This window comes from Dipodomys merriami, unplaced genomic scaffold, assembly GCF_024711535.1.
Source record: "Dipodomys merriami isolate MVZ:Mamm:240054 unplaced genomic scaffold, mDipMer1.0.p SCAF_8, whole genome shotgun sequence".
Classification (NCBI taxonomy): Eukaryota; Metazoa; Chordata; class Mammalia; order Rodentia; family Heteromyidae; genus Dipodomys; species Dipodomys merriami.
Genome location: NW_027206401.1, coordinates 49,684,870 through 49,710,847, shown reverse-complemented (window position 1 = coordinate 49,710,847; position 25,978 = coordinate 49,684,870). Strand labels below are relative to the sequence as shown.

Genomic DNA, 25,978 nt, shown 5'->3' with positions numbered 1-25,978 from the left:
TGTAGTGGTGTCCGCCGCGAGGCCTGGGCCAGCGCCCCAGCGCACCTGGCGTTAGTGCCGGGCCGGCCAAGGCCGGAGGCCTGCGGGCGGCGGCGGGCCGCTCTAGGCCAGGCGCTGTCATCTCTATGACCTCGGAGGCCGTCCGCAGTGTCCCGCGGGGGCGCGCGCGCCGGGCGCGCGCCTCAGTTCCGCGCGGGGCTGTGGGAGCACCATGGCCGCCCCGAGAGGTGCGTGCGGGTCCGAGAGGGGATGCAGGGGAGCGGAGGGGGCCGCCGCAGCCCGTATTCCCTGCTCGGTGGTGGAGGAGCTCTGCGTTCGCGGGGCCCGGGCCGGCGGGGGCGCCGGGCGCAGCTGGGCGCCTGGCTGCCGGATGGGGCAGCGGCTTCCAGCCGCGGCGGGTCTGGTGCGGGGCCCGGCCGGGGCCGGGATGCGGGATGCGGGCGCGGTGGGGGGCGCAGGCCTCGCGTGCCGGCTCGGGTTCTGGCGGGCCGCGGCTGCGGCGGTCCCGGGTGGGACCTGCCTCCTCCAGTCCGGGTCCTGATCGCTCCCCGGGCCCTTGGCGCCGCCACGGGCCGCGCGGGGAGGTCGAGGCTCCCCGGCCGCCGCCGGTGTCTCGGGGCGTGGAGACATCCCCGGAGCCCTGCTAGCCGAAGGCGCTGGGTGCTGGGGGTGAAGGGGTCGGGGCGGCCACCGCCATCGCCATCCCGGGAAGGCTCCGTCCACACTGCTCCCGGGGACGGACTGATGGCTCGGGGACGCAGGACGCGGCGCGTGGGTCTCCCTGGCGGGGTTCGTGCAAGTTGGGACCCTGCCGCATTGCTGTCCTGTAGAGTGGGAGCTGGGAGACGGTGGGATGGGTTGGGAGACACCGGATCTTTCTCCACCCTTTGGTCAAACAGCACTTGGCTTCACTTCTGAATAAACATTGACAAATACGTAAAGACTATCTTTTTATTTGTATGGCATGGGTGCCAAATGCGTTTTCTTGTTCAGGAGTCTCCATTCGCCATCTGCCGCCGTCCAGGAGCGATGTCTGTAGTCACCCATGCATTGTGCATGCCCCCATTTCAAGGAAAGACAGCTTTGCCACCCAAGAAGTGACACAATACAGAATTGTTTTGGTAACTAACGTAGAATAAGCAAGACTAATGATGAGAGAGCGCTCAGATCCTTACCCGAAAGAGTTGCAACGATGTACAGATTGAGGTTTGCTGCCAGTACTTGTTTTGTGTCTTGGTTGTGTTACAAGGTTTATGTGAGTGTTGCCAGTGCGTACTCTTAAAATTAGTTTCCCTTGCTTCCTGCTTTTTACAGAGGATTTATCTGGGACTTCCTGAATGTCCCAAAATTTCAGGTATTACAAGCAATGACTCATAAAATGAAACGGAAAAACAATTGTGTAACTCCAGACTGTGTCTTGGGGCCAAATTCCCCATGCAGACACTTTGTAAGAGAGCTAATGGGACCCTGTGAAATTGGGGTCCACAGGAAGGTCCCCCGCTGGGTTCTAGGCTAGGTTTATAGTAGGTTTGGGCATAATTTGAATTTTACATTCCATGTTGTGTGTGTATGGAGGGGGTGTGGGGAGGGTATTTGAACTCAGGACCTAGGCGCTGACCCTGAGCTTCTTTTGCTTAAGGCTAGCGTTCTACCACTTGAGCCACAGCTCCACTTTGTTTTTTTTTGGGGGGGGGGAGGGAGGAAAGGGTTAGGTAGGGGTAATTTATTGGAGCTACGAGTCTCACAGACTTTTCTGTTGGGTCTGGCTTTGAATTGTGATCCTCTGATTTCGGTGTCCTACATATCTAGGATTCAGGCATGAGCCATTGGTTCTGGCCCAGTTGACTTACTATAATTTATAAATCAAATAAGTTGAGACTACTGGAATCATTGAAATTTCATGCTGGGAAATTTGTGAATGGAGTAAAGAAACATTCTGATCTAGTAGTAAACTGAAATGTCAGTATAAATCATGACTAAAAATTTCATTTTTGTCACATGCCAGTCAGTAGCGCTTGCCTTTACTCGACCTATTCAAGAGACTGTGATCTGAGAATCTGCATGAAAGTCTGTGAAGCTCTTTTTTTTTTTTTTTTTTTTTGGTCCCGTTGTGGGGCCTGAACTCTGGGCCTGGGCGCTGTCCTTCAGCTCTTCAGATCAAGGCTAGTGCTCTACCACTTGAGCCACAGCGCCACTTCTGGCTTTTTTCTTTTTGCTTATGTGGTGCTGCAGAATCGAACCCAGGGCCTCAGGCATGCAAGGCAAGTGCTCTACCACTGAGCCAACTTCCCAGCCCTCTGTGAAGCTCTTATCTCCAATTAATCACCATAAAGCCAGAAGTGGATCTGTGGCTCAAGTTGTAGATCACTAACTTTGAGCCACAAGTGGAGCTGTGGCTCAAGTTGTAGAGCACTAGCCATGAGCAAAAACACAGAGAGCAAAAAACTAAGGGACAGTGCCCAGACACTGAGTTCAGCCCCAGAACTGGCATCCATATACACCCACACTTACACACACACTCACACAGTTATTTTTATAAGTGGAAATGTTTCTAAAAATGATATTCCATACCAAAGTCCTACATTTTTACAAGTAGCTAAATTTGGTAACTTATCTATTGTGATTAATTTTTTTTTGTTTTTTGTTTTTTTGTCAGTCGTGGGGCCTGAACTCTGGGCCTGGGCGCTGTCCCCGGCTCTTCAGCTCAAGGCTAGCGCTCTACCACTTGAGCCATAGCACCACTGCTGGCCTTTTCTGCTTACATGGTGCTGAGGAATCAAACCCAGGGCTTCATGTATGCAAAGCAAAGCACTCTACCACTGAGCCATGTTCCCAGCCCTGTGATTAATATTTTCAAGATGATATTTCCATGTAATTACTCTGCAAGTACTTTTCAAAGTTGATAACAAAGTCAGAGTTTGTTTGTAGGTATAAATACTACATTTAGTGTTTAGCACTCATGGTGTGTTTTCAGAACCAGCAACCTATATATGAGCCAGAATAAAGTAGATTTGAATTTGCAGTCCTAAGCACTGTTATTTATAAAAAAAAAAAAGATAATCTAGTACATGGCTGCACAAACTTTCTGTAAAGTGCTGATGTTCTCTATAGCTATTCAGTGCTGCAATTATAGGAACAATGTATCCAAAACATTTAGAGACAAATGAATGAGAGGCTACGTGTAACATTACTTATGGACTAGTCCCAGCTTCATGTGTCATTAAAGGTTGCCTAAAGTTTAACAGTTTAGAAAAGAGAAACCTGAGCTCACATGAACACAAGGCCATATGCAAACAAGGACAGTGTAGTTTGCCTACCAGGTCTAGGGAAGTGCATTCCAGAAGAGATTACTGCTGTCTTTGTTTACACTTTCCCCTTGTGTATGAAGGTTTTAAAACAAAGAAAACATTGTAGTGATCTTCATTTCCTTTTACAGAAACATTGATTTTGCACTGTTTGGGTTTTTTTTTTTTTTGGGGGGGGGTCTGGTCATGGGCCTGAACTCTGGGCCTGGGCGCTGTCCCTCAGCTCTTCAGCTCAAAGCTAGCGCTCTACCACTTGAGCCACAGCGCCACTTCTGGCTTTTTTCTTTTTGCTTATGTGGTGCTGAGGAATTGAACTCAGGGCCTCATGCATGCAAGGCAAGCGCTCTACCACTGAGCCACCTTCCCAGCCCAAGGGCTTTTTTTTTTTTTTTTTTTTTTGCAAAGTAAGTTTGAGGAGTTCAGGCTCTAATTCTATTCTACCATATTATTTTCTAGTTAAGATCTGATTTCATTTCAGAGACTGGTCTGTAATGTACAAATTGAATTCATTCAGGGGAAGATATTTGTATGAATACCTGTTTTGTTGTTAAGCTCTTAAATTAACAATGTGTTTGAAACACTTATTTCCTGTGAAAGCTCTCTTTAAATTGTGCTTCCAAAGCAGGAACAGAAGCATGTTCAGCACAGATGGTAGATCCAGCAGCCACCTGGACTCTCTCCATGTTCCTGGACTCTTAATCTTAGTTTGCTAAGTATGATCCACTATCCGTTGCAGCCCATTATTTATTTATCCAGTACAGAGGAACTCAGCCTCTGTGCTCACTCAGCTTACTTGCCCTACTGGCACTCTACCACTTGAGTCATGCCTCCAGCCTAGATTTTTGCTGGTTATTTTGGAGTTGGAGTCTCTTGGACTTTTCTGTCTGGGCTGGCTTATCTTGATGATGTAGATTACAGCTAGGATTATAGGTCTCTAGTTTCTGCCCCCATTGTTTTTGTTTTGTTCTGTTTGGCCTATGAAGTAAGAATGGTTTTTTTTTTTTATAGGTGAACATTTGCAATTAATTTGATGACAGAATACTAACTTTGAACACATGTAATAAAAAAAACCTCCTTAATCAATTCCATTCTTATGAGTGGATGTATATTAGAATTGTACTTATAATTTGTAGAAATGCGGAAATTTGTTTTCTTGTAACACAAATGCTCTATATGATATCCTTAATTTTGCCTTGAAAAGATACTATAGTTCAGGCCTTGGGCGAAGGAAAGAAACTTGATTCCAGGACTTGCGGTTTTCCACAAGGTGTTGGGCTGGCTCTGCCGCTCTCTGGCTGCCACTCATACACGCTTGCGGGCAGTTTTAAATTGACTGCCAGTAAGTTCTCTATTTCCTGCATTTCCTCTATTTCCTGCATTTATAGAGCTTTATTCTTAATATTCTTTGTGTTATGAATTATGCAATGAAATACGATGTGATGCAACTTGGTTTTGATAAAGTTCTGAATTGAATCCTATGTTTTTGTTTGCTTAAGACACCGTTGGACTATATCCCAGGGTAGCCTTAAATTTGAGATCATCCTGCCCCAGACTTCCAAGTAACTGGGATGGTAGGCATGCGCCACCATGTCCCTCTTACAATCTCCCCACCCCCCTTTTTTGTGAGTCTGAGGATTGAACCTAGTGCCTTGCATGTGTCAACCAAATATTCCACAACTGAGCTATACCCCAAGTGCTGATTTATTTCTTATTTGGAGATGGTCTTGCAAGGCTGCCCAGGCTGGCCTTGAACTCAAATAGCTGGGGTTATAGGTGTGCATCACAATGGCTCTATCCCTACTTTATCACTCGATTATTCCTTTTGTTTTCTTTCTACTGTCTTTACATTTCACCCTGCTTTCATACTTTCCTTTTACAAGTTTGTAATTATAAAGTTAATTAAAACATGTGAGAGATGGCATCTTACACTAGAGTTAGTATGTACATAACCTTGCAGTCTCTGCTTAACTTGTAGTGATTTGAAGACAGCTGGGTTTTGTGATCACGTAAAGTATTGTTTTGAAATAGAATTTTAATGGTTATAGGTTAAAAAAAAATTTCGCACTGGAAATAAGAAAGCTCTTGGAGCTGTAAGTAGATTTGTTTTATCAACATGGTATCCCCCAAGTCATGTTTTTTTTTTATTTTATTTTATTTGTGAACATACTGTACAGAGGGGTTACAATTACATGGGCAGGATAATGCGTACATTTCTTACCAAGCATTGCAGCCTCCTCCTTTTGTTTACCCTTCACGTCCCTTCCCAGCCTCCCCCCTCCCCCCCAATCCCAATCCTTCTCCTTCCCCCCCATTTCCCCCCCCCCCACACCGACGTTGTAAAGCTCGTTTTGGACATGACAACTTGTATTTCTCATTGTTGCAACAGTTCCACCTGTATCCTTAAACAACTGGTTTTTCCCATCTCCTCCTCAAGTTATACTGACATCAAATATAGTGAAAGCAGGGGTTATACTGTGGGGGAGGGACATACAAAGCAACAAAGAGATAATCTTATAAATGCGTTAGAAACACATGCATGAAAGAAAAAAAACATTAAAATACATATCTAAGGGTTCATTTTCCTGACATCACATTATCTGACCTTTTCCGCTTGACTCATGCATATACTAGATATTGCAAATAAGGGAAACCATGGGACCTATATTTCTTTGGGCCTGGCTTACTTCACTTAATATAATTTTTTCCAAGTTTTTCCATTTCCTAACAAATGGGGCAATGTCATTCTTTCTGATGGAGGCATAGAATTCCATTGTGTATATATACCACATTTTCTTGATCCATTCATCTACTGAGGGGCATCTGGGTTGGTTCCATATCTTAGCTATGGTAAATAATGCTGCAATAAACATAGTTGTGCTGGTAGCTTTAGTGTGGTCTTGTTTGTAAACATTTGGGTAAATGCCCACCAAGTCATGTTTTTATTTCATGTGTTTTCCAGAAAATGTCGGTCTGCTCTTCAAGTTATACTGCTTGGCCGTGATGACCCTGGTGGCAGCAGCGTATACCGTGGCTTTGAGGTACACGAGGACCACAGCCGAGGATCTCTACTTTGCCACCACAGCCGTGTGTATCACAGAGGTTATAAAGTTACTGCTAAGTGTTGGACTTTTAGCTAAGTAAGTCAAAATGTCTTCTACTTAGTGAAGGCATTTTCTTGAATAGAAAACTAGCTGTAACACCTTATGTATTTGGTGGTTCTACAGAAGTGTTTCTCAGCTAGGGGATGTTTTCCATTGTTACCACCTGGGAGAAGGGCAGAGACCAGCGGTGCTGTGCTGGTACAGCCTCCATTGTGCGCACTCCCCCCCCCCCCCCCCCGCCCGCCCCAGTGCCACTGCTGCTGAGGCTGAAGTCTGCACTAGGGCAGTGCAGGCAAACTGTCCTCCACGGCCAAGTGTAGCTTAGTGTAGCTTGCTGCCAGCTTCTCATTGCTTATGAAGCCAAAACTATTACTATTTGACTCATAATAGAAAATATCTGCTGGCCTCTGTTTTAGAGAGGTATAATAAATATTTTGTGAGTAATTGCTATACAAACTGTTAGGCACTCTGCTAAATGCTTTTCCTGGGTTTCCTCGTTTAGTCTCTCAATATATATATATATATTATTTTTTGGTCTGGTCGTGGGGCCTGAACTCTGGGCCTGGGCGCTGTCCCTCAGCTCTTCAGCTCAAGGCTAGCGCTCTACCACTTGAGCCACAGCGCCACTTCTGGCTTTTTTCTCTTTTGCTTATGTGGTGCTGAGGAATCGAACCCAGGGCCTCATGCATGCCATTAGAGCAGGTGAGAATTGCTGCAGGCATGGGTGTGTATAGGTAAGAGCATGATGCCATAAGGAAGGCCAGTGTAGGCCTTACGTATCAGTAGACAACTTACACATCAGCATTAGCAAGCTCCATCAACAAACGCTGAGGAATTTCTGTGTGACAGTGAATTATGTGGATGACACACACAGAACTGTGTGACGGTGAAGACCGAGCTCAGCATTCGGGTTTTCTACAATGTTGCCATTCAGCACCATTCTTTGACTAGACTGATGAACTTTGAGAAAACAGAGTTCCCAAGAAAGGCCATACAAAACAAGTGACTATAGCCATAACATTAAACATTTGAAGAAGAGTAAGAAATACTATACACCAACTACTTCCAAGCACAAAAACCAAACCAAACCCAAAATCTACATGAGTAGCTTAAATTTGGCTTCACCAATTTTATATACTGTCTATACACTAGGTACATGCAGTATAATATAAATATATGATGTATACCATAAAATGAACGCTTTAAAGGGGTTTTATATATGTAAATAGCCATATGAACATGCACATACATGCACACACACGCACACCTTATTATCAAACATTAAATTCAAAAAGCAGTCCCAAAATCAGCACCAAAAGGCACTCAAATACAAAGCACTGTCCATTGTTTCTAATAGGACAGGCAAGGACAGAGCCCAGGGGTCTGAACAGTGTTTGTGAGCTCTGACTACGACCATCACTTGTTATTTTTAAGCTAGGATCCCACTTCCTGCTTAGCCGCATGCCTGTGTTGCACTCTGTAATTTCACACTTCCTCTTGTTGCTAGGGTCATGGGTTCATCTTCACTTCCAGCTTCCCTCTGTGGAGAACCGAGTCTCAGCTGGCCTGGCGCTCTGATCCTCTCAATCGCAGCCTTTTGTGTAGCTTGGGGTAAGAGGCGCTCCCTCTGTGCCCTGCTGTAGATTGAAATAGGGTCTCATGAATTTTCTTGATTGGGCTGCCCTCCAACTTTGATCCCCCTATTGTTGGCCTCTTACGTAGATAGGATTATAGGTGTGAGCCACTGGAGCCTGACTGGGAAAAACTTTGAACTTCTTTCACCCATTCTTTCCTTTGAGATAGAGAACTGTCACTTTATATAGAGTTGATAGAAATATTATCCCAGAGCATCAACTTCATTTGAACTATGTAAAGGTTAACTTCACTGTAGACTGGTCATTTGGGCTGTTGATTTAGTTTGGTTTTACAGTAACGCCTTTTGTTTTGTAATGTTTAGTCTTGGTTGATCATTAAAGGAATTTTACAGATTGTTAGAGGAATTTTATATCACTTTATATTCTATGGGATGGAGGATAGAAATTTCTGAGCATTCTTTTTTTTTTTTTTGTCGGTCGTGGGGCTTGAACTCTGGGCCTGGGTGCTGTCCCTCAACTCTTCACTGAGCTACAGTGCCACTTCCGGTTTTCTAGTGGTTTATTGGAGATAGGAGTCTCACGCTCTTTCCTGCCCGGGCTGGCTTTGAACCATGATCCCCAGATCTCAGCCTCCTGAGGAGCTAGGATTACAGGCATGAGCCACCGGCACCCGGCAATTTCTCAGCATTCTATAATTCAGTTCCACTTAGAGAAATGTTACATCCAAAGAATCTGTGCTTCTAACATCTTCAACACATAGTCATGCTAAGGGTATTTCAAGATACTGTTAGCAAGATGTAATGGGGTTGTAGAATTCATTTAGCAAATATTTATCAAGGTTCACACTGTGATACAAGAAACATAGTTCCAAGCCAAAAAGATATAGTTCTGCCCTTGTGGAATCTAGAATCTACTTGAAAATTAATTTTTTTTTTTTTGGTTGGGTGTGGGGCTTGAACTCTGGGCCTGGGCGCTGACCCTCAGCTCTTCAGCTCAAGGTTAGTGCTCTACCACTTGAGCCACAGCGCCACTTCCAGCTTTCTGAGTGGTTTACTAGAGATGAGAGTCTCTTGGACTTTCTTGCCCCGGCTGGTTTTGAACCACGATCCTCAGATCTTTGCCTCCTGAGTAACAAGGATTAGAGGCATGAGCTAGCAGTGCCCGGCTGAAAATTAAATTTTACAATAAACAAATAATAAACTGAACTTGCTATGAAGGCAAAACAGAGGAGCTATCAAGAGGCAGACAAGAGGGTCTCCATTTGGACTGGAAAGTTTCTCCCTGAGGAAACTGCACTTCAATTGAGACCTGAAGACTGGGTAAACAGAGCAAAGGGAGCAAGCAACCATTGAAATGAGGAAACATCTTGATTTTATATTTTAATTTTTAGTTTTATTTTGTCTTTGCGGTGTCAATACTGGTGCTTGGCTCAGGGCCTCACACTCTTGGTTGGATTTTTTTGTGCTAGTCCTCGGGCTTGAACTCAGGATTGGGGCGCTGTCCCTGAGCTTTTGGCTAAAGGCCAGTGATCTACCACTTAAGCCATAGCTCCACTTCTATAAAATTCTTGATTCTTAAGCAGTGTCAGTATTTCCTGAGTGCTGTGAGAGAACAATGGTGCTAAAATAAACAGGAAGGTCATTAAGATGTCAAGAGTAATTTTCTGGGAAAGTAGGTATAATGGCTCATGCATGTAATCCTAGCTACTAAAGAGGCTGAGATTTGGAGGATTGAAAATTGAGGCTAGCCCAGAGAAAGGTTGTGAGACCCAATTCCTGAAGGTGGTGGTGTGTGCCTGTCACCCCAGCTAGATGAGAGGCTGAGATCAGGAGGATCAGGCTCCAGGTAAGCCTGGCAAAGCAGTTTGCAAGATTTCCATTTCAGCAGAAAAAGCTGCTGTCATGGTGTATGCCTTTGACATCCCAACTGAGGAAGTATGACATTGGAGAATAGTGCTCCAGACTGGCCGGGGCAGAAAGTGAGACCTTCTCTCAAAAATAACCAGAGCAAAAAGGGCTAGAGGATGGAATAAGCAATACAGTGCCTGCTTAGCAAGCTCAAGGCCCTGAGTTCAAATTCCAGTAACACACACACACACACACACACACACTCTCTCTCTCTCTCTCTCTCTCTCTCTCTCTCTCTCTCTCTCTCTCTCTCTCTCTCTCTCTTACAGAGCTGCTGAAGTTTTTGGGTTTGATCTAAAGTGCATTAGAAATCATTAAATGTTTTAGGCCAAGGATGAACATGAGCCTACTTTGCTTTAAAGACTCACGTTGCCCTACTAAGGAACACAGATTGAGACGTGCAGAGGAGTGTAAGAGCTGGAAGAAGGGAAATGTACTAGAGGCAAGTGAAGATGGCCCAGCACTAGAGCAGAGGAAATGAAGGAGCTACCGGATGAGAGCCAAGCTCCGGAGGTGCAGTCCCTGGGGCTTGGTGACGGGTTGGGATATGTGGTGAGATCTCATATTTAGAGAACGTAGGTTTTCTAAAGTCATCACCAGCATGGAATTAGTGGATACAGAGCCACTGCTTCTAGGGGAAATACAGAATTAGAGCCTCTCACATTATTATTATTATTATTATTATTATTTTGTTGGTCATGGGGCTTGAACTTGGCCTGGGCCCTGTCCCTCAGTTCTTCAGCTTAAGGTGAGCACTCTACCACTTGAGCCACTGTACCACTTCCGGTTTTCTGGTGGTTTATTGGAGATAAGAGTCTCACCAACCTTCCTGCCCAGGCTGGCTTTGAATGGCGATCCTCAGATCTCAGCCTCCTGAGGAGCTAGGATTACAGGCGTGAGCCACCAGCAAATTTTTTTTTTTTTTTTTTTTTTTTTGGATCCGGTCATGGGGCCTAAACTCTGGGCCTGGGCACTGTCCCTCAGCTCTTCAGCTCAAGGCTAGCGCTCTACCACTTGAGCCACAGCTCCACTTCCGACTTTTTTCTTTTTGCTTATGTGGTGCTGAGGAATTGAACCCAGGGCCTCATGCTTGCAAGGCAAGCACTCTACCGCTGAGCCACCTTCCCAGCCCCCCAATTTTTTTTTTTTTAATAACAACAGATTTTACTTGGGTTTCTGTTTAAAGAGATTTTATTTTACAGTATAGTTGAGTTCTTAAATGTTCCCTAAAGGCCCATGTGTGAAGGTGTGGCCCCAGCCTGGCCCTGTGGGGAGATGGTGGATGTTTAGGAGGTGGGTGTAGTGGAGGGGTCTTTGAGGACATGCCTGCAGAGGTTCTCTGCTCTTGGTTTCGTCTCTGCTCTCTGGATACCAGGGGGTGGTTTTGCTTTCCCATATGTCCCCACTGTTTTGATAGCTTTGTGCCTCTATCTTTCCTTTTCCTATGTCCTTGATGTTGTTTCATAGCAAAGCGATTGTCTCCAGAGTGTCTCTCAAATTGTGTTTCTTGAAATTTTGCATGTGACTCAATTGAAGGGTTTTTTTGTTTGTTAAAAATATCACAAAAATAATGTCTCCAGTTAAACATATCCTGATGCACATGGTATCTATTTCTCCTGTTTTTGATTCAACATGGACTACGAATTCTTTTTGCAATTGCCAGTAACAAAGTTACTACTTTTTTTTTTTTTTTTTTGTAATTAACAAGTGTCTTGTAGAGAGATAGTTTGAGACTTGGTCAATGTCTTTTTTTCTCATTCCACTTTCCCAGGAAAATTGCTTGTAAGCTGTATGCTAACAAATGATAGTTATTTTTTTATTTTTATTTTTTTATTGTAAAGATACTATACAGAGGGTTACAGTTACATGAGTGAGGTAATGAGTACACTTCCTATTGAACATTGTTACCCCCTCCCAAGCAGATTCCATTCTGCATTTGCTCACAATTAATGCCTTAGAACAAAGTCAACTTTTTATTGTTTGCTGTTCACATTAACCTAGCAGGATGTATAAATGTTCATACACTATGGGTGTGCTTTAGTGATAAGTCACATTAAGATCAGAGAAGATTCTTCTATTTCATAGCATTATCTAGAATAGCTAATGTGGCTATACCATGGTTATAGATTTTTCCAGCCCTGTTTATTTCTGCTGCTGTTTACATGTCATTACCTCTTCATGCCTATACTATGATGGGTTCAGGGTCTTGGGGAATAAGTAAAAATTCATATGTCTTGTGTGATGGGTATTATTCTCTTCAAATTGAGCCACTATTCTTTTTTCATATCTAGTCCCTCAGCCTCCCACAGTTGGTTTTTGTGCTGGTCCTAGGGCTCAAACTCAGGGTCTGGGTGTTGTCCTTGATTTTTTTTCTTTTGCTCAAGGCTAGCACTCTACTTCTTGAGCCACAGTGCCACATCCAGTTTTCTGAGTGGTTAATTGGAGATAAGAGTCTCATGGACTTTCCTGCCCTTGGCTGGCTTTGAACTGCAATCCTCAGATCTCAGCCTCCCGAGTAGCTAGGATTACAGGCATGAGCCACTGGCACCCAGCTTTTGTTTTTCTTTTCTTTTTTTTTTTTTAATAGTAAGGATTGAGCTCAGGGCCTTGTGCTTGGCTGGGCAAGCACTCTATCCTTTGAACCATGCTCCCAAAAGCTTTCATTTCAAAGGTAGGATTCTGCCTTATCTTTGTGTGGCTGGCCTCAAATCTTCATCTTCTGTCTCTGTCTCCCAAGTAGCTGAGACTACAAGTGTGTACCACCATGGCTGTTAAGGGATTAATATAGGCAATATTTACCAGCACTGTCTTCTGATAAGTATACTACTAAAACAGTTCTTGGAGCTTGGATCAGATAGTGGTAGCTCTGTATCAATAACTGGTTTTTCTCTTCTTTTTTTGCTGTATTTTCTAAATAGAAATGTTAACTTTTTAAATGAGAACACATTAACTAAAACTAGTTGGACATTGTTTTTAGAAGTCTGCTAAACTATAGCATGGGTGTAACAACATAGCTATACTGGGTATGAAGGAGTCTCAATAAAAGAATACTCTTTAAGCTGGGTGTGGTGGTACATGCCTATAATCCCAGCACTTGAGAGATAGAGAATCAAGTTTGGAGGCCAACCTGGGCAAGCCTGTCCCCAAAAGCCAAGTAGCTCAGAGGTACTGTACTTGCCTAACATGCATAGGGTTCTGGGTTCTACCCCCAGCATAGGGATTTACAAAAAAAGCAAGGACAGAAAGGAAAAAAAAAAATGCTTGGCAGCTATCTGCCTCATCAGCCTTTCATGTCCTTTTTAAAAATTTTATTGTAAAGATGCTGTACAGAAGGGTTACAGTTAATGAGTACCTTTCTTGTTGAACATTGTTCCTCCTTCATTTTTCTCCCACTATTCCTTCCTTCCCTCCCTTCTCCCCTTCCCATGTCTTTTTGTTTCCAAAGGGAAACCGGTAGTTTTGGTCGATTCAAGGCCTCGTTAAGTGAGCACGTCTTGGGGAGCCCCAAGGAGCTGATGAAATTGAGCGTGCCATCTCTGGTGTATGCGGTGCAGAACAACATGGCTTTCCTGGCGCTCAGTAATCTGGACGCAGCCGTGTATCAGGTGAGCGGAGTGATGATAAGCAGCAGCTCTGACTTTTAGACACGATTTTTGTGGTGAACGGACTTTAATCTATTGTGTTAGCCAGTATTTTTTTTCTCAATTTTATTAAGGATATCTGAAATAATATAATATCAGAGACTACATGAGTATACTAATTCAAGGTGTGTTTCTAGGTGACATACCAATTGAAAATTCCCTGTACTGCTTTATGTACTGTGTTGATGTTGAACCGGACACTCAGCAAATTACAGTGGATTTCAGTTTTTATGTTGTGTGGTGGAGTCACACTAGTTCAGTGGAAGCCAGTGCAAGCTACAAAAGTTGTGGTAAGAAAATGCGTACAGTAAGTAAAATAGGAAACATCTCGTATACACTTTAGCCATGTACAATTCAGCCACACTGCTGAATATGGCATGATTACATGATTACATTTAATTTAATGATGTGATGAATAGGGATAATGATACGTTAAGTGTCATTATTGTCTGTTTCTTGGAGAATGTTACAATATATTAGAGATGGAAGGTACCCTACTCATAATGTATTTTACCTTGTTTGAGGGGTAACAAAAAGAATTTCAGCCAGTTGAAGTAACTTATCTAGGGATAGTAACTTTGAAACTGTGCATGGTGTGTATGTTCAGAACTTTTAGCTAGCTTAAACAATGGATTAGGATTATTTCATCTAATTTTCATTCTTCCTTAACTCACAGTCTGTGGCACACATTCTTGCTGTCAGGCAATAGGGGAGAAGTGTTTTGATCATTGTTAATAAAAGTAGGAGCTAGTGGCTCACGCCTGTAATCCTAGGTACCAGGAGGCTAAGAACTGGAAACTTACTGTTCAAAGAAATCTAGGCAGAAAATTCCCTAAGACTCTATCTCCAAAATAACTTGCAAAAGGCTGGACTAGAAGTCTGGTTTATGTAGTAGAGGCTAGCTAGGTAGGCAAGCTGAGCAAGTGTGAGACTGAGTTCAAACTCCAGTAGTGACAAAAACCTCTCTCCCTACAAACTCCTTACATGAAGACATCAAGATTAAATATTAAGGTACATATATTTTCTTTTTAATACAATGTGCTTCAGTTATTTCCCTTAGGAGAAGTAGGAAGTAGAATTTGTTATTTTCTGAAGGTCAGGTTTCCCTCCATACTGAACACTCTCCTCAACTTTTAACAAATGGACCATCGTTCTTGAAGAGAAGGCAGCTGGGAAGGTGCACAGAGAACTTGTACAAGTAGAAAGTCTCTTCTTTTTTTGAAAGTCTGTTCTTTTTAAACAGCTATTCTCTAGCTTGGTAGGGAAGAAATGTCAGAAAATGTGTTGAGATTGAGTTCTTGCTCTCAGATGATGCCAAAGCATCCTTATATTATTGGTGACACTTCAAGATATCGAATAGGCAGTGCATACTTAACTCAGTTATAGAACTTCAGAGAAATAACTTGAGAACGCAAATGTGTTAAATATGAGCTTCAATACCTCACCCTTAGAAAAGTCCAGGAAACAGTATGTGAAAAGCTGTTAGCTTCAGCAGTGAGCATGGGCAGAGTGCCTCTCATTACTTCACTTTTATCAGAATAGCGTGAATCCTCACTTAGTCCATTGTGAATGAGGATGTCATGTTCCAGCTCCGCCCAGGGTCTACCCTCCCTCCCCCCAGCACCATTTTAAATACTACTATACTTCATGTGGTGTGGTTTCTAGACAGAAACTTGCCAGATCCGGCCTCCTGCCTCAACAGTTTGCCCTGTATTTCTCTTGTAGATGCTTTGTCATTACTCCTCTATGTCCTGAAATTTCACAGTATTTCCAGATGTTCCCTGAGTTTGCTAGTGTGGGTTATAACTTTCTTGATACTAGAGAACTATGAAATCAGTTTAAGATTATATTATTTGTGGGACAGCAGAGTATCAATTTTATAACCGACTGTGGTGCATAAATACAGTTTGTCTCAAATGTTGTACACCGTGGATTTATTCTAAACAATTTTTTTTTTTTTTGTCAGTTGTGGGGCTTGAACTCTGGGCCTGGGCGCTGTCCCTCAGCTCTTCAGCTCAAGGCTAACACTCTACCATTTGAGCCACAGGGCCACTTGCAGTTTTCTGAGTGGTTTATTGGAGATAAGAGTCTGGCTTTGAACTGCAATCCTCAGATCTCAGCCTCCTGAGTAGCTAGGATTACAGGCATGAGCCACCGGACACCCGGCTTCTAAACAGAATGTAAGATGCATTTGTATTTATGAAGTTCATCTGACTAGTTTTGGTCCATTGCTTCGCCTCTGGAGTTCTTATCCATCCTTAAGTTTGCTATAAATATTATGCTTTCTAGAGTAGAATGCATAATGTCTTCTTAGTTTTCAGTGCTGCGGTTATACCACTTAGATTCTTGCCCTAGCTCTTTATTGTTGTTTTGAATGAGGTCTTGTTATAGTCTAGATTGTCTTCAAATTCACTGTGTGGCCCAGGCTTGCCTCAAACCTTGGATCATCCTGTCTGTTTCCCAGGTGTTCTGATTATAGGCATGCACCACCATGCCTGACTTGATGTTTTCTTTTTGCTTACTACAACATTCTCTCTCAATGGTTTTTATGGGTCAGGTATTTGGTAGTGCCTCAGCTACATGGTTCAGGCTTAACAAGCATTTCTCTGTATGAACATTCACTGTATTTTTAATACTACAAAGGGTAAATTTTTAGTGAGCTCAAAGTTCTCATGTATAAAGAACAACTTGGGCCTTTCTCACTCAATTTTGTCTCAATCCCATTTGGATGTATTTGCTTTTCCTTTTTTTTTTTTTTGGTCAATCATGGGGCTTGAACTCTGGGCCTGAGTGCTCCCTCAGCTCTTTAGCTCAAGGCTAGTGCTCTACCAATTGAGCCACAGCGCCACTTCCAGTTTTCTGATTTTCTGAGTGGTTTATTGGAGATAAGAGTCTCATGGAGTTTACTTTCCTGCAATCCTCAGATCTTAGCCTCCTGAATAGCTAGGATTACAGGCTGAGCCACCAGCGCCTGGCTCTCCTTTTCTCTTGATGTGGTTGGAGTAAACTCTTGCTGAAGTGTGATGACATCACGGTGGTGTTGGGAAGAGAATGCTTTCAGAAGCCATGTGCTGAGAGGGATCAATGCCTTTCCTGCAGGAGTCGCTCTGTCCGCTGGGGAGCAGGCCCTTAGAAAGCTGTACCATCTCTATGACATCTCTGCACCTGCAGCTCCCATCTCCATTACTCCATGGGAATCCTTTCTGTAAGGAAGTGTGGTGTGTTCTACCCTTAGGGAAAGCCAACTTGTTTTCCACTGATGACTATTAAGCTTAAGTTCTTCATGTCATCAGTAAGATTTGTGCTCAAGGAGCAATGACAGCTGCAGCCACTCACTTCCACTAGCATTACATTCAAAGTGCTCTTTCATTGCCCCTTTTTAAAAATGGAAACTTGATTTGTGTAATTCTATATCCTTGCTGTCTACTTCAAGACTCTTTCCTTGAAGAGTAAATACTTTTAAAAGCTTTCTTTAATATTTTATGTTTTTGCAAGGTTTCACTTACTCTTTGGTTGGTTACTCTTTTATTAGTATTAAAAAAGTCTTCCTAGTTACATTCTTCTGGTGATCTGCAAGTCCTTTTGTTCCTTTAATCAGAATTCAGAAAAGATGCTCTTATGCATCATGTGTTTTTTGTTGTTGTTAGTCACGAGGCCTGAATTTAGGACATGGGTGCTGTCCCAAGCTCTTATGCTTAAGGATAGTGGTCTACCACTTTGAGCCACAGTGCTACTTTCAGCTTTTGAGTGGTTAATTGAAGTTTAGAGTCTCAGGGGGACTTTTCTGCCTGGGATGACTTTGAATCCAAATCCTCGGATCCCAGCCTCCCAAGGAGCTAGGATTATAGGCTGGAAGCACCAGTGCTCAACTCATGTTTACTTTTTTTTTTTTTTTTTTTGTCACGGGGCTTGAACTCTGGTGAGCCACAGGGCCACTTCCAGTTTTCTGGTGGCTTATTGGAAATAGGAGTCTCACAGACTTTCCTGCCCAGGCTGCCTTTGAACCTTGATCCTCAGATCTCAGCCTCCTGAGTAGCTAGGATTACAGGCATGAACCACCAGCACCTGGCTATGTTTACTTCTTTTTAATGATGATTTGTCTTCTCTTTCTTTCTGTATTGGGTTTGAGCTCTGTCTCTCACTTGCTAGTCAAGCATTCTACCTTCCCAGTCCCAGCCCTCATGTTCATTTGTGTTCTTTTGAAGTCTTCACCAGAACCTAATTTTCAGAACCTCTTATATCATCTTCTCACCAGCCATGGAATTCTACCTTGAAGTTTAATTTTTTTTTTCCTTTGTAGTATTGGGGTTTAAACTCAGGGCCTTTCACTTGCTAAGCAAATTTTCTATGAAGTGAGCATGACTCCAGTCCCATTTTACATTGGTTATTTTTGAGGCAGGGTCTTGCTTTCTGCCTGGGCCAGCCTGGGCTGTGGTCTTTTTGTCTGGGGATGGCGCATTGGCTCAGCCTTTGTGCTTCCCCAATAACCGGAATAACAGGTAGGCACCACCTGTCCAGCTATTGACTTTTATGTCAGGACCGCCTCAAACCTCAGTCCTCTGATCTCTGCCTCTTGAGTTGTTAAGATTATAGGGTTGAGCTTGATTTACTCAGGATTGACACTCATGTTCTTCAACTGTGGTGTGTAGCAGTTATTCATGCCAACATGTCTGTTGTTCTTCCAAAATTTCCATCATGTCCATGTCACCATTCAACAGTTTCTGTCACTAGTCTAAACATGACAGGAACGCAAGTATTGATTAAACTCTATTTTTAGCAGATGTTAGATGAAATTGTTTCATAATTTGTGTCTGGAAAACATCCACATTAATCAATTTAGTCTATGGTGTAGCAACAGCTCTCTACTTTTATTCTACATCAAAAACAACTGGAAAGTTACTTAAAATTGAGTGCTGGGCCCATCCCCATAGTTTATAATTCAGTAGGTTTGGGGTAGGGCCTGACAATTTCCCTTTCTAATGAATTCCCAGGTGATGCTGCTGCTGGTCCAGGGATACTTTGAGAGCCATTGGTCTACAATGTCCTCTGTTTCTTCTTTTTCTCTTCATATAAACATTTTAGATCAAGCTTTCTTCTCAGCTACTTACTCTCCTTACATTAGGCTTATTTATTTTAAAGAACAAGATATATGCATCCTTATTACAGTAGTGAGACTCATCCCTCTAATTTCACTGATGTTGAAAGAGTATCTGTCTTTATCTCTTAGGAAAGACATAGATCTACAGAGTTAGTTCAGGGAAGAAAGGAATTAAGGTTGAAGCAGTAGGTGGGGACTGATGACATGTATCTCTTGGCACTGTCTCACACACAGTATTGTAATTATGAATGTTTATCAGTCTTCTATCCATGAAGCCATTTAAGAACCAGGATTGTGTATCATCACCTTCTTTATTATTACTACAATTACTATTACTCATTATATGGCAGTGATTCTGGCACACAGAAGATATACTATAAATATTTGGTCAAAACTCAATGAAGTGGTCAGAATTCAATGAAGTTAGCACTTACCCTATAGGTGATAGGGAATAAACAAGCTAAATCATTATCATGGATCATGGAAATCCAATTAGGGCAGTGACAGAAATGAAAAGCAGTGGACTAACTATGCAAAACTGTGTGCTAGTGGTACTTATTGGTATTAGGATGTAGGAGGTGAAAATGTTACATTACTCATATCCTATGTCTGTGATGGAAAGGACACTCTTAAATGCTCTGGTTAATTTCTAGATTGGTCTTTTTATTTGGTTTTTATATTCTATAGAATAATTGTGTTTGACATGAAATGTTATAGCAGAACTATAACACATTTTTTCAATTGCCTAGTCTATTACTAAAATCAACTAAAAATTAATATTGCAGGTGGAACAGAATCCACTACTAGGGTTTGGTGCTATAGCTATTGCTGTGCTGTGCTCAGGATTTGCAGGTAAGTCAGGAAAGCATTCTGTTATCCTGTTACCATATTGGTTTTAGATACTTTTCTAGTAAATTATGGCCCCGTTTGACTCAGTTCATACCTCAGTCCTGATTTAACTTAGTTACCACCGAGTAAACTTGTCATTCTTGACCATTCCAAGAACACAAAAGTAAATAGAAAAAAAAGCATCTGAAAATGGAGCAAATTAGCCTTAGCTCAAGTACCTATTTTTCTGGAATTCAAGTTATCCTTAAGTGAACCTCTGCTGCTGTAGTGGTTAATAGTACAGCTCCATTTCTATTTTATTCTGTAGCCTCAATTCTTCTTAGTAGACTAGGAACTAGGGAATAGTAAAGAAATGGATGAAGTTGTATCTTGAAGATGTAACACAGAAGAGTAGCAGCCAAAAGGGGAAGAGAGAGAGAACATAAAATGACTAACATCAGCAAACAAGGCCTTTGATTACATGTACAGCAACAATTAGTTCTCTAATCAGTCAAATAAAATGCAAATATTTCCAGGTGTGGTGGTGCAATAATCCTAGCTATTTAGGAATTACAGGTAGAAGGTAGAGGTAGAAGGAATTAGAGGTAGAAGTTACTTTCTTAGTATGGCTCAAGAAGTAGGTGTAAAAAATGTGTTAGGAGAACAGGCAGGATTTGGAAAAGTATTCCCATGGTGTACCCCTTATGAACTCTCAACTTCAGAAAAATGCACATACAATATTATTACCTAGTTAGAAATCCATAGGGCCTTCTGGAAAGGAAAATGGCTACATTTAGCGGATTTTATTTAAACTTGGCATACTGAAGACTTTTGGAGGTGATTTGTCAGTTAGAATTCATTACCCGGCAGATATTACAGGGATATTATCTGAAAATTCTTACAGTAATTTTTCAAGTGACCAAAGCATCTCCTTCAGGGGTAAACTGTTTTACAATAATTTAACCGCCCTTTGTCATTGTAGCTTATAATGTTCCCTCTTAGGCATGAATCTGTATGAGTGCTATAAAAAAGCAAATTGTAATGCTCAAGATGGCATGTCATGACCTGAATAGAAAATGTTTGTGTAACTAATGATTAGATTTGCTCCCCAAATCACACTTTATACACTTCTACTACGTGGAAGACATTTTAAATGAATTCATAATATATTTATGTTATACTCTTCTTTCAGGAGTATATTTTGAAAAGGTTTTAAAGAGTTCAGACACATCCCTTTGGGTGAGAAACATTCAGATGTATCTATCTGGGATTGTTGTGACCTTAGCTGGTGCCTACTTGTCAGATGGAGCTGAAATTAAACACAAAGGATTTTTCTATGGTTACACATACTATGTCTGGTTTGTCATTTGTAAGTATCCAGGAATTAACATTTTGAGTAGATCCTTTATTTTTTTAAGAAGCTGGTTGTGTTTTAAACCTGTATTGTATTTTGAAATTATTCCTTTGATACTGTGAATAAGTTTAAAAATGTAATTTTGGTTTTATTTACTTTTGTGGGATAGCTATCCCAAAGCAATTTTGCCTTCACAATCAAAAGAATGTAATGTGTTAGCAATAACTGTATAAGCTCACAGCCCCCAAAGTCCCTTGGGCATCTGAGGACCTACAACTCAGTTTTAGCAGACTTTCAGAAACTTGTTTGTAAAGAAAAGTTTTCCTCTTCCTAGGTTAATTAGTGTGGCATCTCTGGGGATAAGAATTACCTGTTAGGGCTGGGAAGGTGGCTCAGTGGTAGAGCGCTTGCCTTGCATGCATGAGGCCCTGGGTTCGATTCCTCAGCACCACATAAGCAAAAAGAAAAAAGTCGGAAGTGGCGCTGTGGCTCAAGTGGTAGAGTGCTAGCCTTGAGCTGAAGAGCTGAGGGACAGCGCCCAGGCCCAGAGTTCAGGCCCCATGACTGGACCCCCCCCCCCCAAAAAAAAGAAAAGAATTACCTGTTAAACAATGTCTCATTTATTTTCATATTAAATGTTATTTATTTCTCTATCCCAAGTTCTTGCAAGTGTTGGTGGCCTCTATACCTCTGTGGTGGTCAAGTACACAGACAACATCATGAAAGGCTTTTCTGCAGCCGCAGCCATTGTCCTTTCTACCATTGCTTCAGTGATACTGTTTGGACTACAGATAAGTATGTCTTAGTTTGTAATGAATCCACTGTTTCACATGGGAACACTATCACTTCCATGATTTATTTCACCTCATAGTGGAAGTGGCAGTTGGTCACAGCGTTAAGAGAAATTCTACTTGTAAACAGGAAAAGAATTCTACTTTTGTTACCACAATTTATTCTACAAGTGCAGCAGTTTGTGGTTGTAGAATGAGAGCAGTCCTGCTGCTGCTGACATGGTATATGTGAACTTAGGCCTCACTGTTCCCGAGGTGTTAAGACACAGGAAAACAGCTGGCCCTTAGCTTCTGCAGGTTCTGCATCCATGCACTCAACCAACCAGTTGGAAAATGTTGAGGAACAATCTGCATCTGTACTAAATGTGTACATACTTTCCTTCTTGCTAATATTCTCTAAAGTTTAGAATAAATTACATAGTATTTATATTGTATTGGGTATTATACGTAACCTTTGAACGATTTGTATAGGAGGATGTGAGTTATGTGGGTTTGGAACTGGGAGGGTGTCTGAACCAGTTCATGGAGCCAGTTCATACAGAGTGGGTAGTACATGATTAGGTACTCAGAATCAGAGAAGAACTTGAGGAAGTGATTACTTTCAGAATTGAACTAATCAGGCTTATTTTGAGAAAAGAAGAAATTCTCAACTTTCACCTTCCTTTTTTGAACTTCAAAATTTGTTGTAAAAATGCAACCCAATGCTAGGTGTTGGTGGCTCATGTCTGTATTTGTACCTACTCTGGAGGCTGAGATCTGAGTACTGCAGTTCAGAGCCAGCCCAGGCAGGCAGTCCATGAGACTCTTACCTCACAGTTAAGCACCAAAAGCTGTGAATCAAGTGGTAGAACATTATCCTTGAGCATAAAGGCCTTTTGAACTTAAGTCCTGAATTCAAGCCCCAGGACAGACACACAGTCACACATACACACCCAAATGTAGACTTTTATCTTAGCTTTTATAATGATATCCTTATTCATTTAATAACTAATTAAAAATTCATTATAAGCTTGCATTCTGACACCCTTCTGCTATGCTAGCCCTAATATAATTTTCCCTAGCTTTCACACTTGGCATGAAGTTGGGTTTTAAATTATTTCAGCAACAATAAACGGTGATTTCAAACTATGCAATAACAGTCCTTCTCTTCCTATTCTTTTCTCTTAGCAAAAGAACATGAGTTTGTTGCAAAACAACTTACAAAACTGATGTTATAAGTTCAAATTTTGCTTGTACCACTTATTTGAAGCCACAGTGAAGTTACATAGCTTAGAGTGTCTTAACTGTGAAGCATTAACAAAATCACCTGTCCCCTAGGGTTGTCGGATGACCGGCTTAGAATAGGCCCATTACATAAGAAGGAAACTGTTCAAGACCAACCACTTACCAGATTAGTGCTGGGTATTTGTGGGCCTTCCTTTAGTTGCAGTTCTTACCTGATCTGAGTGTTTTTTGTTGTTGTTTTGCTTTTGGTTGTAGGGCTTGAACTCAGGGCTTGGGTACTGTCTCTGAGCTTTTTCACTCATGTCTAGTACGTTACCACTTGAAGCCATAGTGCTACTTTGGTTTTCTGGTGGTTAACTGGAGGTGAGTTTCATAGACTTTGCTGCACAGCTGGCTCTGAACCACAGTCCTCAGATGGTAGCTTCCTGAGTAGCTAGATTACAGGCCTGAGTGAACTTTTAAATTTCAGTTCTTATCAGTCCTTATGTTATAATCCTTATGTCTTTACTCCTGAGGAAAATTTGTTAACAGTGTAAAATGTTTTTGGTCAATGTTGTCTTCACAATCTATTTAATGTAAAACACCTACTTTTCTTAAAGCTGGTATTTTCTAGTTGGGGGTGAACTGTATAGCCATTTATAAGTGTTGCCACTTTGTGCTCTATGTAGAATATGCTTCAGTTTTTCTTAGAATGTAGTTTTGATGTTAAGCACTTATTTATATAATGTCTATATGTCTAGATGAGCCTAGCAGTAATTCAGTTTCTTACATTCTGATGTTCAGGATTAAGATTTTTTTTTTAAAGGTAAATCTGTCAAGAAATGTAATGTTATACAGTAAATCACTATCTGATCTACTCAGAAATTTTCAGTGGTTTGGATTACTGGTCACAATACATTTTACTTAATCATCTTTAAAATTTTTTTGGCAGTACTAGGGCTTGAACTTGGGACCTTATGCTTGCTTGGCAGGTACACTACCACTTAAACCACACTTCTGGCCCTTTCTGCTCAGGTTATTTTTGAGATAGGGCCTCACACTCCTACCCAGGCCAGTCTAGATAGATTGTAAACCTTCTATGTACATTTTCTTCCATAGCTAGGAAGACAGCTATGCCCCACCATGCCCAGCTTCCCGTTCAGATCTGGTTGTTTGGGTTGCCCTTGACCTTTGAGCTTCCCAATCTTCAAATCTCCAGAGCAGCTAGTATTATAGGTGTGAGCAGCAGCACAAGCATCTGGCTAAACTGTCTTCCGAACTTCTACAAATTTTTGGTATCATGGAAAAGCCAAACTACTGCACCTTCTATTTATATATTTCTATTCTATATTGTATATCTATTTCTGTATTACATGTAGTATATATGATATAAATCACATAAGATTGTATCTATATATTCTTTGTTAGAGTGGTTCAAGAACTGGGGGAGAGCAAAGGAAGGGGTAAAAATGTCCAAAAAAAGAAATTGCTCATTATATGCCTTATTAAATGGTAACCCCTCTGTATATCACCTTAATAAAATTATTTTTTTAAAGAATACCCACACAGAAGACACTTAGAAAAAACAAGAGTAACCTCCGAATAATCAATTTTTACATCTGAAAGAGTGGTCCAAGACAGGGATAATTATCAACTTGAAAAGTTATGTATGGTAACTCATCATACCTTTTTTTTTTTTTTTTTTTTTTTGCCAGTACTGGGGCTTGATCTCAGGGCCTGGGCACTCTTCCTGAGATTCATTTGCTCAAGGTTAGAATTCTATCACTTGAGCCACAGCGTCACTTCTGGCTTTTTCTGTTTATGTGGTACTGAGGAATCGAACCCAGGGCTTCATGAATGCTAGCCAAGCACTAAGCCACGTTCCTAGTCCCAATCATACCTTTTTTATTTTACCAGAGTAAGATAATTTTCTTAAAATGTTACCAGCATAAAACAGAATACTTGTTTTCTCCTATGACCTAATAGTGTAACCACACAAAATTAAAAAAATTTAAATTGATGATCATTAGTCATAAAGGCACAAATACAGGCTAAACTTTTTTCTTTTCAGCACTCACCTTTGCTCTGGGAGCCCTTCTTGTGTGTATTTCCATATATCTCTATGGATTACCCAGACAAGATACTACATCCATTCAACAAGGAGAAACAGCTTCAAAAGAGAGAATCATTGGTGTGTGATTTGAGCCTTACAAGATTCATATTATGACTGAACTGTTTGCATTGAACTAGAGCCTTAAGTCAATCCCAGAAGGTAGGTTAAAGAGCAACAACAATCAGTGAACTGTATGGCATAGAATTAATAAGAAAGCTGTATACAGGAAATGCTAATTCAGAGATTTAAAGTGAGCTGCTTGGACCAATCTGAACTGTTTTACAATGAAGGAATTTAATTACTGTATATATACATATATTGTGTACATAGAAAATGTAGAAATATTTAAAATCATGTGACGCTACAATATCTGAGTAACAAGGTGTGGGACAGTGTATAAGGGTTAAAGTGCCAAAGCCATTTCTGTCCTAACTGTTCTCTTGTTCAGGTATTGGGGAGATGGACAACCCCTCCTTGTTCTTTGATTCATGTACAGCAGTTATCCCAGCAACAATTAAGCTCTTTCTTAGAAAAGAGGCAGAGACAGGACAGGCTAGTTCCGACACATACTGTGTTTAACTTCTGAAACTGAATCTGTCTCCTAACTCGGTGATTTCTAGGTAGTGACTGAACTGAGAACTCCTTTAGTGCTGTATTTATTTGTACTGTTTTTTCTCTGGTTCATGTTCCTTTACTGTAGATGATATTCTTTTCACAAAAATTTCTAATGTCACTTTTCTACTTTTTTAAAAAGATATAAAATATAGTTAATTGTTGGGCTTTCAATAATTTATTTGTGATTAAAAAACTTTCTATAATATTAATTGGGAAAATTCAGCAATAAACTTTATTTATCAGTTCTGTTTAATTTTTTTTTTTAAATTTTGGTTCTGTGTGTACAATTGTGTAAAATAAGGCTGTTTTCATGTAATAACTACAATCCAGTTTTGGTAAGCCTTACATAAGAATGACTGCAAGCTGGGCACTGGTGGCTCATACCTGCAATCCTAGCTACTCTTGAAGCCAGCCTAGGCAGGAAAAA

At 41.4% G+C, this 25,978-nt stretch overlaps 1 protein-coding gene across 2 annotated transcripts; it reads left to right on the top strand.

Moving 5' to 3' along the window:
- On the top strand, positions 1-25,804 carry Slc35a1 (solute carrier family 35 member A1). 2 transcript variants are annotated; one of them, XM_070010671.1, is made up of 8 exons: positions 1-227; positions 6,265-6,442; positions 13,354-13,513; positions 13,687-13,839; positions 19,433-19,499; positions 20,668-20,844; positions 21,490-21,624; positions 24,895-25,804. In XM_070010671.1, exons 1-8 carry the CDS (start codon positions 212-214, stop codon positions 25,020-25,022), a joined length of 1,014 nt encoding a protein of 337 aa, XP_069866772.1. In that variant the 5' UTR covers positions 1-211; the 3' UTR covers positions 25,023-25,804. The 2 variants fall into 2 exon arrangements, with proteins under 2 accessions (XP_069866772.1, XP_069866771.1); XM_070010670.1 differs by lacking the exon at positions 1-227 and adding an exon at positions 1,025-1,121.
- The last annotated feature ends 174 nt before the right edge of the window (positions 25,805-25,978 follow it).